The sequence below is a fragment of the Bubalus bubalis genome, chromosome 7 (genome assembly GCF_019923935.1).
Source record: "Bubalus bubalis isolate 160015118507 breed Murrah chromosome 7, NDDB_SH_1, whole genome shotgun sequence".
NCBI classification, from domain to species: domain Eukaryota; kingdom Metazoa; phylum Chordata; class Mammalia; order Artiodactyla; family Bovidae; genus Bubalus; species Bubalus bubalis.
In genome coordinates, this window is record NC_059163.1 from 53,991,522 (window position 1) to 54,007,179 (window position 15,658).

General features: G+C 33.0%; 2 protein-coding genes across 13 annotated transcripts in view; one reads left to right on the top strand and one right to left on the bottom strand.

Moving 5' to 3' along the window:
* GNPDA2 (glucosamine-6-phosphate deaminase 2) overlaps positions 1 to 12,163 on the top strand; it is a 30,326-nt gene extending 18,163 nt beyond the window's left edge. For all 3 annotated transcript variants that reach the window (XM_006078743.4, XM_044945920.2, XM_025290104.3), the window contains exons 6-7: positions 4,346 to 4,520; positions 10,457 to 12,163. In XM_006078743.4, the coding sequence (XP_006078805.2) occupies positions 4,346 to 4,520; positions 10,457 to 10,518 (237 nt within the window). In that variant the 3' untranslated portion in view covers positions 10,519 to 12,163. The remainder of the gene's footprint in view (positions 1 to 4,345; positions 4,521 to 10,456) is intronic.
* GUF1 (GTP binding elongation factor GUF1) overlaps positions 1 to 15,658 on the bottom strand; it is a 61,053-nt gene that overhangs the window by 18,438 nt on the left and 26,957 nt on the right. For 6 of the 10 annotated variants that reach the window (XM_006078742.4, XM_044945919.2, XM_044945918.2 and 3 more), the window contains 2 exons: positions 15,184 to 15,220; positions 13,716 to 14,386 (listed from right to left, as the gene is read on the bottom strand). The exons of 2 other annotated variants lie outside the window; for them this stretch is intronic. In XM_006078742.4, the coding sequence (XP_006078804.4) occupies positions 14,249 to 14,386; positions 15,184 to 15,220 (175 nt within the window). In that variant the 3' untranslated portion in view covers positions 13,716 to 14,248. Of the gene's footprint in view, positions 1 to 1,272; positions 1,335 to 13,715; positions 14,387 to 15,183; positions 15,221 to 15,658 lie in introns of those variants that run through there. 2 more of the 10 variants (XM_044945915.2, XM_044945914.2) reach the window with 2 other exon arrangements.

Sequence of the window (15,658 nt, forward strand, 5' to 3'; positions counted from 1 at the left end):
TCAGCTTTCAGAGCTCCCTCTTCTGACCATAATCCTCATAATCAAAATTACTTTTATTCTGTTTTACTGTACTGTTCTTTATAACACTTTTTGCAGTTTACAATTGTTTTTTGTGTTTAGTTGTTTAATATCTTTTCCTCACTAATTTATAATCTCCAAGCGTTATTGGGTTATGTATGTCTAACATAGTACATTGCCTGTCACATATATTATTCAGTTACTGTTAGAAACAGTTTAAATGAGTTATTTTTGCCCATAATTCATTTTAGACAGGTTGGTTCTATCCACAGCTTGGCTATCTCCCTAACCTATCAGATCTGATTTTTACTAACTTTTGGCTGTTTGACAAAAGCCAAATTTACCCTCGAAGTATTAAAATTGATTTTTACTGAGATTTAAGGTAATGCTTATATTTTTAAGGTAATTTCAAAAAGTTCAGTTCAGCTCAGTCACTCAGTCATGTCCGACTCTTTGCGACCCCATGAATCACAGCACACCAGGCCTCCCTGTCCATCACCAACTTCCAGAGTTCACCCAGACTCACGTCCATCGAGTCAGTGATGCCATCCAGCCATCTCATCCTCTGTCGTCCCCTTCTCCTCCTGCCCCAATCCCTCCCAGCATCAGAGTCTTTTCCAATGAGTCAACTCTTTGCATGAGGTGGCCAAAGTACTGGAGTTTCAGCTTTAGCATCATTCCTTCCGAAGAAATCCCAGGGCTGATCTCCTTCAGAATGGACTGGTTGGATCTCCTTGCAGTCCAAGGGACTCTCAAGAGTCTTCTCCAACACCACAGTTCAAAAGCATCAATTCCTCGGCACTCAGCCTTCTTCACAGTCCAACTCTCACATCCATACATGACCATAGGAAAAACCATAGCCTTGACTAGACAGACCTTTGTTGGCAAAGTAATGTCTCTGCTTTTGAATATGCTATCTAGGTTGGTCATAACTTTCCTTCCAAGGAGTAAGCGTCTTTTAATTTCATGGCTGCAGTCACCATCTGCAGTGATTTTGGAGCCCAAAAGAATAAAGTCTGACACTGTTTCCGCTGTTTCCCCGTCTATTTCCCATAAAGTGATGGGACCAAATGCCATGATCTTTGTTTTCTGAATGTTGAGCTTTAAGCCAACTTTTTCACTCTCCACTTTCACTTTCATCAAGAGGCTTTTGAGTTCCTCTTCACTTTCTGCCAGAAGGGTGGTGTCATCTGCATATCTGAGGTTATTGATATTTCTCCCAGCAATCTTGATTCCAGCTTTTGCTTCTTTCAGCCCAGCGTTTCTCATGATGTACTCTGCATATAAGTTAAATAAGCAGGGTGACAATATACAACCTTGATGTTTCAAAAAGAAAAGACACAAAATTGTTTTTAACTGTTGTAGCATCTTTAAAATTGTTATATATAATAATTTGAATATTTATTTTTGTGATGACCATTAAAACTTAAAAATCCACTTTTGATTTTGTTGACTTACTGAATATGAGACATCACCAATGATTTCTTAACTGTTAAAACCATCATCCTTTTACAAGTCTTATCCTACTGGGCCTCTTTTTCATCATCTATTCCTATTTCTTCTGTCATAAAACTACTATTCTTCTTCCTTTCTGACCCATTGTTTCCCAGTCAGTCCTCCATCTGCCTTGGGTTCTCATCCTAGCACTGTATATTCCTTATGCATACTTTGGGGCAGTCTTTTCAGTGACCTCTTTGTGTGCATGTTTTTGTTTGTTTGTTTAATTAACACATCAATAGCAGTCTCACTTTGTAATACTCTTCTCAGCAGGTTTAGTACTATTCCAGAAAGATCAACTGTGTTCAATACAGTGATAACTACCAATCTTTAGCCAGTTCTTTTTCTGAAGCTGCAGAATTCATATCTTCAAGTGACTCCTTTAATTGTTCAAAATTCATCTTTTACCAAAATTGTCTTTGCCTCCCTTGGTGAATAGAAACACTCTCCATGAAAATTATCTGAGCTTGAAACTTGTGTCATTTAGGCTTCTTCACATCTTATCAGTCACTACATTCCACCATTTAACTTAGAGATAAATTAAGGGACCAGCTCTCATCAGAACTGCCTTACTTCTGGTCTATATCAGTTTTTATTTTTTAGGATTATTGCAAACCCATCGTAAACTTCATGCCTATCTCCTTTCTTTACCTATCCCATTCTCTATATTACAGCCCAATTTAAAAAAAAAAAAAAAACATAATTTAGTTATTACTTGTGTATGTAATGAGTCTCTGATTCCCTGCTACTTCATCACAAGATGATATCCAGCCCCTTTGTTTGGCATGAAAAGACTCATATTCAAATTTCAGTCAGTTTTTAGCCACTTCCATTCATTACCCTATGGTTCAGCCTTACCAAATTTCTAGCTTTTCATTGACCACCCATAATTGTCTGAAATGCCCCCTTTTCTGCTTATCCTTAAAGGCTTGGTTTCAGACAGGAGCTACTCTTAAATCTTGTTCACATTTATTCTTATTCCTTGAAAATAGTGGAACAGATAGAGTAGAAATGATCACATTAGCAACATCAGATTACATTATGAGAACAATGTTTTTCAATTCCTGATTCTCCAGATATGTCTTCATAATTCTCAATTAAAGGTTATATATGTCTTATTGTAGTTGTTAAGGATGTGGTTGCTGGAATCAGACTTCTTGTTTATATAGTAGCCTTACCAAGACCTTCAGCAAGGTACTGAGTATCTGTGCCTCAGTTTATAAAATAGGAAAATAGGAATAGTATTTATTCTCATGCTGTTGTTTTGAGGAGTTAAATGAGATGATTCATAGAAAGTGCTATGTTCAGTGTTTAACTTTGAAACCACCAAATCATCTTAAAACTCCTGAAATGAAATAATGTCCATTTCAATAAATATCTATCATGCAATTATCACTACATATTCCCATTTAATAGTGTTAAAGTTGCTTTAAACAGACTTTCCAAATGCTAGTATAAGGATTTATGCCAGATTGCATAATAATCACTTGAGGGACCCTGATTCTTGGGTTCTAATTCCAAAGATGCTGAATAGAAGACAGGGCAAAGAACTTAAATATTTTGTTGTTGTTGTTTTAACTCCTGTGTCTTTAATTTCCAATAAGGAAAACTAATTAATAAAGCCACTAATCAGTGTTGTGCTTACTTTATTATATCAAGCATTTTTAATGTTTAAAAGAATGCTTTTAATCATAGGTGCTTTTAATTATAGGTGGTTTTAATTTAAAAATGTCTTTAATTATAGGCATATTAATTCTTCATTGAACTGAGATTTCTATACTTAAGAATAAGAAGTATCAATAAAAACAGTAGAAATTCATATGCATTTTAAATGCATTTTTGGGCTTTGATATTTTTCAAGATATAGCTCCAAAATGAAAAGTAGTGAATCTTGATAAAAGAAATACAGTAATATCTGGTTTATTAATCTTTAATTTCCTCCATGTTTTAGAAGGTCTGGCAATAAAATATGAAATATAGAATTTTTACGTCATTATAGATATTTTAGAATTATAACCACCTTAACATTCATTTTTTAGTTAACAATTGTAAAGAGAAAAAATGTTTAAAGGTTTATTTTGTAAACTTTTAACTTGTAAAATAGGATTGAGTTACTGCTAAAAATGTTAAATGATTCTTTAAGACATCTGTACACTTAATCACTTTTGCACATGTTCTTTGAATTATCTCATAGGCTATTAGGGATTTGGGACCAAGAGCTTGGGTTTTCTGTACCTAAGGATGGGTCTCAATTATGTAACACATATGAGTCTTAAGAGAAAAAAAGGATAGTTCCTATATTTAAGTAGATTCTGAATCCTTCTTTAAATCTAGTTTTGTTCCAAAATAGCTTTATATAGAATCTATTCAGTGAACAGTCTTCAGACTCTAGATTACTTTTAAAATATCTATTGTTTTAGAGTCCTTTGCTTTTCCAAAGTAATATCTATTACTTATCTGGACTAGAGCAATTTGGTAAATCATTCCTGGTTATGTAATTTATGTAACTCTGCTTTTACAAAACAGCCTGTTTCTTTCTCTTTATTCTCCCAGGTTTCTTCTGCACATCACTATTGTATGTGTTAAATATCATAGGCATTATGGTATATTTAGTAATACTCCATTACAAGATACTATTTTACTTTGTTTACTTTGTGCTTGCCTATTACCTTAAAGAGTAGAAATAAATAATCTTGGACTATGAAGAAATATGGAGCTATTTATTTTTATTTCAATCCTCAGAAAAATATTGGTGCTAAATTCTCTGTTTTAAAAAATAGAGCTTCTTAGTCATTTGAACGTGTTTTAAGAATTGTTCATGATTTTTCAGGTAATGATCCTCATTACAGGCGCACACAAGGCATTTGCTCTCTACAAAGCAATAGAAGAAGGAGTCAATCACATGTGGACTGTTTCAGCTTTCCAGCAGCATCCCCGAACTATTTTTGTATGTGATGAAGATGCTACTTTAGAATTAAGAGTTAAAACTGTGAAATACTTTAAAGGTGAGCATTGAAGTTTCAAAAGTAGATTGGGCGAATGTTCCATTGTAGATAACAATTAAAACTTAATGTGACTGAATATGATGTAATTAGTCATATATATAGGTCAGTAATTCACAAAGTATGTAGTAAGTGTACTGGTGATATTATATGAATGAAAATATATTTTTAATCTTTTTACTCTAATAACTAGGTGTTTAATATATATTAGAAAAAATATATACTGAACCAACCAAACTTGTATTTCATGGATATCGTTGCTTTGACAAGGTTAAAGAGGTTACTGTATTTTATTAGCTTTAAGATACTGCTTTTTTCACATTTATCTAATTTGAAATTGGGATGTTTAAAGTTGACTTCATATAGTTTATCTGGGCGCAAGTTTTCCTTAGTTGTACATAAAATAATAGCATGTCTTATACTTTTTCAGCATCTCATATTCATGAAATATAGTAATAACTTGAAAATTCAGTTTAAAGGAAATCAGTAACTCATGGTTCATGCGAGTGTGTGAATGTGCAAAAATCTTGACTGTAATACAAATGAAGTTTGGCAAACAGGGAAAATAGTCTCATTTCTAACATGAAATTTTGATCATAGATATAGAGCTTTGTATTTGCACTTAACCTGTTGTGAGAATTTTCTTGTTTTACTAAATATTCTTCAGAAGTATTTTTAATGGCTATATAGTAGTTTACTTAAATGTTTCCCTTATTGTTAAACACTTAGATTACTTTTAGTCATTTATATATTTATCAGTTAAATTACCAGCTTTTTACCAAGTCACAAATATACCAAACTAAACTGAAAATTGTAATTAGTAATTTGACAGATAAAAACAGAGAATAGCTCAGTTATGGGTTATGAATAAGATAGAGCTCTTGATGGCATTTTACCCATATATTTCCATGTAGTCCAGGTTTCATCACAATTATTAGATTCCTTGACAAAGTTAACAGAAGCAGTCTTCAATATCCACATACTTTAATGCCAGTTTAGAGGAGATTCATTTAACATTGCCATTTTCTAGCACGAGTAATTCCCAGATAAACCCCCCTTGTCTGATCGGTCTGGTTTTTATCAGAAAATAATAACAGCCAATACTTATATTACCAGGTGCTATTTTAAACATAATATACTTACTGATGTACTTAATTCTCAAAATTCTATGACATGGCTACTCTTATAATCCCACTTATAGGTGAATTAACAGGCTTAGTAGGGATGTTAAGTCACTTACAAATTATGAAGCTGAACATATTTCTGAAGAGATTGAGGACATCAGCCTCTGTCAGGATGCCTCCTTCAATATGGAGAAAAATAGATTTGAGATATTGTTCTGGGCTATATATAGACCTCATTTTACAGTAAGGAATTTTGATACAAGGTAGAATGGTTGACTTCATAAATCTATACATTATAAATGTAATTTTATATATTTGTCATGTCCTCATTATTAGATTATTGCTAGATATACTGAAGGAAATGAATCGCATAGTTATCTTTAATTCTTCAAATACCATTCATACCACTGTTCTTCTACCATCCCTTTAAAGGTATCAATAGGAATCTTAAAGGGTTCTAATTATTAGCTCCTAAAGAAATCTTAACTACATCTAAAACAATAAAATTCATTAGCAAATGGAAATTTATTTCAGTATATCTTTTGAAAGATATAGATCACAGGAAAGCATTTTAATAATTTTATTCCAGTTTTTTTTTTTTTAAATAAAACCTATGTGTTATGTCCTTGAAGTAATATATTTTCAAGACACTATCATCATGGTGAACATTTTGTTTTGTTTTATCCTTTTTAAGCCCTACTCCAATAGCTTGATAGATCTTGAATGAGTTCAGATTGAACCAAACCATAAAATCTATATTTAGCTTTTCTTCTTCAGGCAACATGTCAGAAGTCTATACATTTTCATCATTCTCTCATTAGAATTTACTTATTTCTATTTATGATTTAAGTGGCAATTATTTGTTTTTATCACATTCTTGTATAGGAAGTTGCTTTATCTAATGTACAAGTCATCTTATGTACAAGTTGCTTTATCTTAGTGTTTAGTTTAAAAAAAAAAAACTATGAATGACTTGGCTTTGTAATGTTTATCCTGATGTTTTAAATTGTGCATTTTTAAGCTCTGATGTATTCTTACCATGGTCAAAGCTTTAAGCAAATGGTAGGTGAATTATATCAAGTAGGATGATCCTCTAAGAGCTGATACTCTAGAAGACATGTATCTTCTAAACTACATGGTTGAGATTACCATTGTCTCTGTTGTCTCCTCTCAGGTCTCTCCAGTCTCCACTTTGCTGCTTTTTACATACTGTTTGTAAACTTTTCAGTTAAATCTTGTTTTAAATAAGATTGGTTCTATTTAGTCATAATTATCTGGTAAATTTTTTTCATGAGCAGATAACTTTTGCAGTATAAAAAATTACCCTTTAATGTTCATTTTTAGGAAATGTAAATTTTATTTTCCAGTTAATGTCATCAGCCAGGAAACATGAGTTACAGTGCCTTCAAAAATATTGTCTCCTGTGGTATTACTCAAAAGAAGTATAAGGTTCCCTGCCTGAAGGTAGTTGGCATTCTTCATAAAAACTGGCTCATTAAGTGATTTGAGAAAATATCAATAAAATGTAGTGCCATAAAGGTAGGGACTTTAGTTTTGGTTCACTGCATTAGTTCAGCATCTCAAAGGATACCTAGTACATTGGAGACACTTGGTAAATTCTAGGAAGTTGGGCAGGTAGATGGATAAACACGTGACACTGATACCACTTGAGTTTAAGACCTAAATTATGTAAATCACTGTGAAATCCAAGGTACATTAAGGAGGAGATTTTTATATTTTTATAGTACTTGAAGAAAACTTTAATTGAGCTGATGGGACTGAGAGCTGTTGAAGATGCCTAGCATTTAGTTTTCAAGAAAATGGCATAATCAACAGCACAGGTGCAAGGATGAACTAACACAGTAGCAGAGAAAGTTCCTCTTAATAGAATAGAAAACAAAGTATATTGTTTTGAAAGTACAAGCTAAAATGGGGCTCACTTATACTTTAAAAATTTAGTGAAAAGGCAAATGAGGTCTCACATGTCAGTGGCCTTTCAAAAGAATATTGGAGGAGAGGAGTTACTAGCCCTGAGAAAAATATTCTTATGTATTAACATTTTTTGAGCAAATAACACATGCCAGTAAATAAGTAATTTAAAATCTAGCTTCAGAGATAGTTTGCATGAAACAGTTGAATGAATGAAGTATTTGTTGGTTTGTCCACATTCTCATGGATTTTATCATAGGCTTTTTTATCTTCAAAGCACTGGTAAGCATGGAAGGGAAGGCTAAATAACTTACGGAACTGTCACTATAGAAACTATATTCAAGTATTAGAGATTACATTATCTAAGACATAGAAACCAAACATCATTATAGGCCTTTTATGCGCTATGCTAAGTACCTTGCTTCCTATTTTGAACTTTTGAGCAGAGGTTACTTCATTTTATATATAAGGCCAGATAGCTAAATAGCTGTCATATTCCTGAGGTGGTGGCAGAACCTATCAAGTGCCTTTATGCTTAGTTTAGTTCTTTTTATACATAATTCTTTCATTTCTTGGGTTAATTGTGCTCCTTGCTTTGCTGTCTTCCAACTGTTCCCATTACTCACTTTAACCTTCTGACCCTTCTCTCTCTCCAGCTGCGTGGAACACTTTAACTTCAGTCCCTCCAGTCTTACCTCCAAGATTCTAAATTTATCGTTAATGATTAAGCATCCTTCCATGTCTAGCCATTCTGCCACTGCTCTTGATACTTTTCAGTCTTAAGGACCTTGAGTTACAGAATCTTGGCCTCCACTCTCTCCCTTTCTCCTTTTTAACAATATATATTCTAAATTCATTTTGTTTATATAAAAAAAAAAAAGCTTCCCAGAAGCCATCTCACTGAACCTTCACAGATTTTTTAAAGTAAATGTTTACTGAGCTTCCACTGTGTATCATGATCTTTATAGACCCAGAATTTAGAGCAGTAAATTTAAGGTCCTGAACCTGTTTATTTTCTGAGAGTGCAAATTGTTCTAAAGAAAGTGAAATAGTAGTTCATTATAAGGTGACATTTAGGCTGAGACCCAGTAAGCCTACAGGAGAAAAATCATGCTTTGCTCAGGGAGAAGAGCATTCCCAGCTAAATGAGACAGCAAGTATAAAGACCGGGCACTGTGACCAAGCTTAGCCTTTCTGAGGTAATAGCAACAGAGCAGGGTTGAGTGTGACATAAAAGGGGGAAAGTGGAAGGACATGAGATCAGAATGATAAACAAAGACAATAGATTAAAATCTAAATTATTTTCTAAGTAACCATAGCAATAAGAGAATTTTAAGTAGGGGAATGGTATAATCTAGTTTCTTTTTTTTTTTTCCTTTAATTAGACAAGGGAAAATTAGCAAATAGGTGTTGAGCTGGTAGTAAGATTAGAGAGGAAAGTGGCTTCAACTAGCTATGGAGATGAAGAAATATAGCTACTTTGCAATGTATTTTGTATTTGTATTTGTATTTGCAATGTATTTTGAAAGGAATGTCAACCAGTCTTGCTCCTGAGTTTAAAAGAAAAAACATCACCAGTGAATTTCAGTTGTCTGGTGTTAGCAGCTCAGCAAAGGATAGATGATACCATATACTAATATTTTTAAAGAAATGGTATAGAAGGGGAAAATGGATCTGGACTTTGTCAACAAGTTTGAGGTGCTCATGAGACACTGAAGTAAGCTGTTGAGTAATTAACATTCTTTCAACTGCACTAGTGAATATTTCTCTCAGGACTGTTCCACTCCTGGTTTTTCTCCTACTACATGTAGTAGGACTTTAGTGTTCTTTACATGTCCCTTTACTTAGCTCTTAAAAATGGGTCTTCACAGTTTGAATTTTAGAGTGATTCTGCAGTCTTTTGATAAAGAATACTTCCTTACTAGCAAGTACCCTGTGTCCTCAATCTAGTAATTCCATTTCTTAAGAAAACCACATTAGTCCCTTTTCCCAGTCTACATGTTCTTAACAGCGTGGTAAATTTAACTGATTTCTCTGACCTCCAAATAAAATCTTTAGTTGATTAATTGGGACCATTTATTTCTCCAAAGACATGAGTAACTGGAAGATTTCCCCAAGAAGCTTTAATAATTAAGGAGAGTTTACAAGCATGCCAATTATAAGATGAAATTTAAATTTACTTGGAAATTAATATTTAATGTAGGTTATCTTCTACATTGTTTTAGTAAATTTGTCTGAGTGACTTGTCATCAACCCCTATTGTAAACACTCATGTAAAAAAGTGAAAAATAATTTGCCATATGAGTGAATAGGGTAATACGTTGGAGAACTAACGTAACAACAGTTCTGAGCTCCTCAATAGAGTGTGACTAGAGTTTGACTCTAAGCTTCTCAGAGAGTCAAACTTAATATACTTTAGATGTAATTAGTATTCAAATCTTTTATTTTGTCATACTGAAATTCTAAAGCCAAAACTGCTCTTACTTTTGGTTACTTACAAAGAACCTGTACCCCATTCTAGATCTACGACTTCATAACCATAAATTGATACTTGCTAGGTAGTTTAAACATTCCAAAACATTTCTATTTGCATCTTTCCAATAAATACAACCATTTTGTACTGGGGGCTTCCCTGGTGTCTCAGACGGTAAAGAATCTGCCTACAATATGGGAGACCCAGGTTTGATGACTGGGTCAAGAAGATCCTCTGGAGAAGGGAAAACTAAACAGTCTGAAACATTTTTGTTTGCATATTTCCAATACAACTATTTTGTATTAGGTGGTAGCTAATATACGTTGTATTTTATTAAGTCTTTCTTTTTCTAAAGTAAATGAGATACAGTTCAAATTAGAAATAAAACTAGAAATGTGCTTTTTTTCTTTAAGGTTTAATGCATGTGCACAATAAACTTGTGGATCCACTGTACAGTATGAAAGAAGGAAATTGAAGGAGATTGGATCAAAATTCTGCTTGAATGAACAGAACACTTTTATACATATATGAATTTTCAGCTATGCAATATGATTAAAACTTGGGGGATTTTTGAATATTGTCATTTTTGAAGTCTAATATCTATGTTAAACATTCCATATTTAAAATGTGTCCATTTTATACTAGGGTTTAGGAGAAATAATTGGCTCTCATGGTTGATCAGCTACTTGTTACAGAAGCCACATTGTCAATGTAACACCACAGAAATGTCTGCCTATTTACAAATTGTAAATCATTTTAAAGGTGACTTCTGTACATCAAGTATCATTCATATGACTCCAGTGGCATTATTAGACTGTAACTTTTTAATAACAGGACACTCCAAGCCTTTCAGGTATCATGCAACTATCATTGCAAGCCTTTACTTCCGAATGCTGTCTTTATTTTCTCTGCATTACACACAAGCTTTCTGCACGTGGTTGCCTTGGTCATCTTTCTACAGTAGCATCTGGACATCAAAAGTCCTATTAGATATTGTTGGTACAGAAAATTTGAAGAGATGGCAGTGCCTAAAACTACATTTTATGTCCTTTTGGAACGTATGTATTAAGTGCATGTTTTTTGTGCACCATCGTCTTTAGCACTTTTTTTTCTCTTTTTACAAATGTGACCTTAGTTTTATTTAATGACTTGGGTTCATGCACTTAATATATGTATTTTGGCAATTATGAGCTTTATACCTAGAAACACACTGAAGGAAATTTTTTTTAAGAAAAATTATTAAACCTATTAAACGATTAGCTTTATTCCTTACATATATATACTGTATAAAAGGATATGATGAAATATAAAAGGAATTACTGTAAACTATTTTAGATTGCGTAACAATTTGCATCATTAAATTACAAATAAAAGTATATTGTTTTCTATAACTCAAATAAAGCTTGTAATAAACAAATATTAAGTTATCTAAATTTTATTTCCAGAAGTAAAATTGAACACATGCATCTGAAATATTCTAACAATTAATAGTAGCTATGAGATTGCATTTATTAATACTTTTTATTTGTTGTCATCATGCAATTAGATTTAAGAGACAATGCCTCTGCCTATACAGCTTCTTAATTCTGCTTCTTAGGGAGTAAAAAATACTTCCTTTTCACTCTTCATATTTTGCTTTTTATAAGTCTACCTAGTAGAAGCATCACTTATATACCTGCTTAATCGCCTATGTGATTGAAATATAGTCTTAAAAATATTTAAATAGAAAATTAAAAAATAAAAATAAATAGGACTGTTAGGATAAAATATGCTGCTTTAATTCTAGATAATGAAATTTTAATAGACTTGAGTATTGTAAATCGTTTTGAATAATTGGTGAAATCAGTAGTATCTCCCAGTCCCATACCTGGTAATTAAGTCTACTGAAGATATTTCCACAAGAGGCAATAAAGCACGGTAGCTAAGCATTGTGGTCTGAAGAAAGAAACCACTGTTTTGATGTTGCTGGGGAATACATAAGTCTGAGCTTCTTCCCCTATGAAATAGGGTAATATTGCCTGTACCTCCATTGTTGTGTAGATTGAATTAGGGAATGTCTATAGAGCTCAGCACAGTGGCTGTCAACATGCTAAACTCAATAAATGGTGTCTATTATAATACTAACGGTTTATGATATTTTGATGTACAGAAAAATCTTAGTAATTAAGGTCTTCTGGGGCAGTGTCCCCAACTTCTGAGATCTAATGCCTGATGATCTGAGGTAGAGCTGATGTAATAATAGTACACAATAAATGAGGGCTTCCCTGGTGGCTCAGTGGTAGAGTCTGCCTGCCAGTGCAGAAGAGACAGATACAGTCCCTGATCTAGGAAGATCAACATGCTGCAGAGCCCAGGTGCCACAACTATTGAGCCTACAGTCTAGAGCCCAGGAACCACAACTACTGAACCCCTGGAGTCTGCATACTAGAACAAGAGAAGCCACTGAAATGAGAGGCCTGCACACTGCAACTAGAGAAAAGCCCATGCAGCAACAAAGACCCAACACAGCCAAAAAAAATAAATAAATAAAAATAAAATTTTATTAAAAATGTAATGCGCTTGAATCATCCACAAGTCACCCCCTAGCAGTGGAAAAATCTTCCAGGAAACCTGTCCCCGGTGCCGAAAAGGTTGGGGACTGCTACTCTGGGGGAATACACAACTCTAAATCATGTTTCATTAAAGTGGCTGGGGAGAGAAGAGTATGCTAAAAAAAAAAAAATCTGAAAAATACTTTTTGTACTACTACTAAAACTGTTTGCTAAAAAGTCAGAGGTTAAAGGGAAAAGAAAAAGTATCAAGCTGTACAAATACTTATGTTGTTCAGTTGCTCAGTTGTGTCCAACTCTGCGACACCATGGACTGCAGCACGCCAGGCTTCCCTGTCCTTTATTATCTCCCAGAGTTTGCTCAAACTCATGTCCATTGAGTTGATGATGCCATGAAGCCATGTCAGCCTGTCTTTCCCAGCATCAAGGTCTTGTACAGTAAGCATACAAGTTAAATAGCAGACACACAGTACATACTATGTGCCAGGTACCAACTTCTAACTTTCCCCCGGCCATAATGGTATGACAGAACATCTCAGAAATTATATTAAAATAATACTGTCATGAGATCTCATAATCCATCTGATCTACCAGAGCTAGAAGAAGATGGTTGACTAATTTATGTAACTAGGACTAAGCCACATGTTAACTTAACCTCTATTCACAATTTTAACTAAGTTGCCACTATCTGAATTTATAATTATCTCATAACAACCTTGTATAAAATTTATCACTGACAGTCTTATCCTTATTCAATTCATTCAAAGTAAAGGACAAAAATCAATGGCTAAATTATCTTACTATAATACAGTATGCCCTCTTGTTTATTTACTAAGAAGACATGCTTTGAAGTAAGACAGCCATTTACTGACTGTGACCTTAACTAAGTTATTTAAAGCTTCAGTCAGTCTCAATTAGTTTCAATTATGAAATCTAGACAATAATTATTAGACTGTCATTAATGACAGTTGCTATTAATATCAAACATCTATCCCTTTATATAAATGCATTTTAATTCTCAGAATAAGGCAGCTCATATCCTTATTTTAATATATATGTAAACTATCTGGTTTCCAAATAACATTTGTAAAAATTTTATGAAAAACTAGATCACAGGTCTAAATACTATGTTACTTGACTTTAATAACAGATTCATATATATCATCTAAATATATCCATCTAACAAGCTTATTGTGGGATTGGAACGAGATCAAATCTTTAAGTACGAGCCCTTTTAGTGTAAAGAACATGTTTGAAAACTAGTAAGAATCACTTAACATTGACTATGTGTCATGTAGTCTTCTGAACATTTTAAACATATTATTTAATACTCACAGCCTATGAAGTAATAGTATAATTCTGATTTTACTGAAGAGTAAATGAAGAAAGGGTAAGTTGGTCAAGGTCACCTTGCCTAGTGAGTGGTAAGAACAGAAATGTGAAACCATGCAATATGGTTTCAGAATCTAAGTTCTTATCCACCCATTACTGTCTTTCAAAGAAAAGCCAAGAGGTTATTTAAAATTGAAAACTTTGAAGGTAACAAGCAAATTTTATAATTTTCCTTCTGTTGTGTTCAACATGTTATAATTACTAAGGAAAATTAAAAGATACACAATTTTTAATTTATGAAAATTCCTTATATTTTCCCACGAATTATTTATCAGATTGTGTTTTCAGAACTTTTATAAAAGCATCTTTTGGAACTTCAACATTGCCAACTTTCCTGAGTTTTTTCTTTCCTTCTGCTTGTCTCTTCAAAAGCTTCATTTTTCGGGTAATATCACCACCATACTGAAAAACATTTTAAGAAACTGAAGTCCAAATCACTCCATAGAAAAATAACCCTACAATTAATTAGAGATATCAATACAATTACAACTTTATAGTTATTATCCATTAGACACTTGGAAAGTTACCTCTAAGACCCTTCCTAGCAGATCCTAAATTTACTATTAGTATCTTCTCAAAGAATGATAAGTGCTTTATTTGTTTTTGAAGGAGATGAAGATTCTCAAGGAACCCCAATACTAGATTATGCAAGTCAAGAAAAGCTATCAATCTCCCTACTGATTCAAGGCCTTGAAATTTTGGATTATATAGCTGTAGTCTAATACAGAAACTTGCATAGGCTTAAATGTGTCAGTCCAATGTTAAAGATTTAGAAAAAGCATTTATCATTTAGTTCTCAAAATAACTGAGTTAAGAATCTTTTTTAACCGAAGAAACAGCAAACTTCGCAAATTAATGTAGGAGAGGTGGATTTCAATTTTAACTCCCATTATAAGACAGGCATTGTCTTCAGATTCTTCCTTAAAAATCAAAACATTATCCTGATCATAACTGTTATGAAAACATTCTTAGGTAGTTGCACATAAGGAAATTTTTAAAAATAAGATAGGAAAATACTTAAAGAATGTGAGCAAAATGAATATGCAATCATTAAAGTCAAGCTGACATTTACCTGTTTAAAAAGAAAACAGAGATGGGATAAAAAGTACTACAAAAACCAACAGTGGAAACCCAAGGTATTTATACCCTCTCTAATTTTAAACTTACAAAATAGATAAAGAACACACGTAGATACATACACATTTTGCCAAAACATTTTTCCTATAGGCTTTCACACTGTAAAAGAGAAAATTTTCCTTAAGTACACAATTATACTATTTAAAAGTACTTATTTTCAAAAACAATCCCCCCTTTACTAAAGATAGTAAGATCAGGTCATACTTATGTAAAATTGCCAAAAGAAAATCATTAGATAGCTTACATGCTCTTGTATTTCATGTATTTGGAATAAAATAGACAATTCAAAATGAAAATCAACACAGATTTTATTAAGAATTAAAAAAAGAGGTTTGTGGATAGTCTCAAAGAGGCCAAAATAAAGACTGGTGTGACCTTGATGATGAAAATTTATATAAGGGCATTTCTAGTTCAATTTAAAAATACTACTACTTTCAGAAATACTAAAATGGTTATTATCTCACTGCTGCTGCTGCCGCTAAGTCGCTTCAGTCATGTCTGACTCTGTGCGACCCCATAGACGGCAGCCCACCAGGC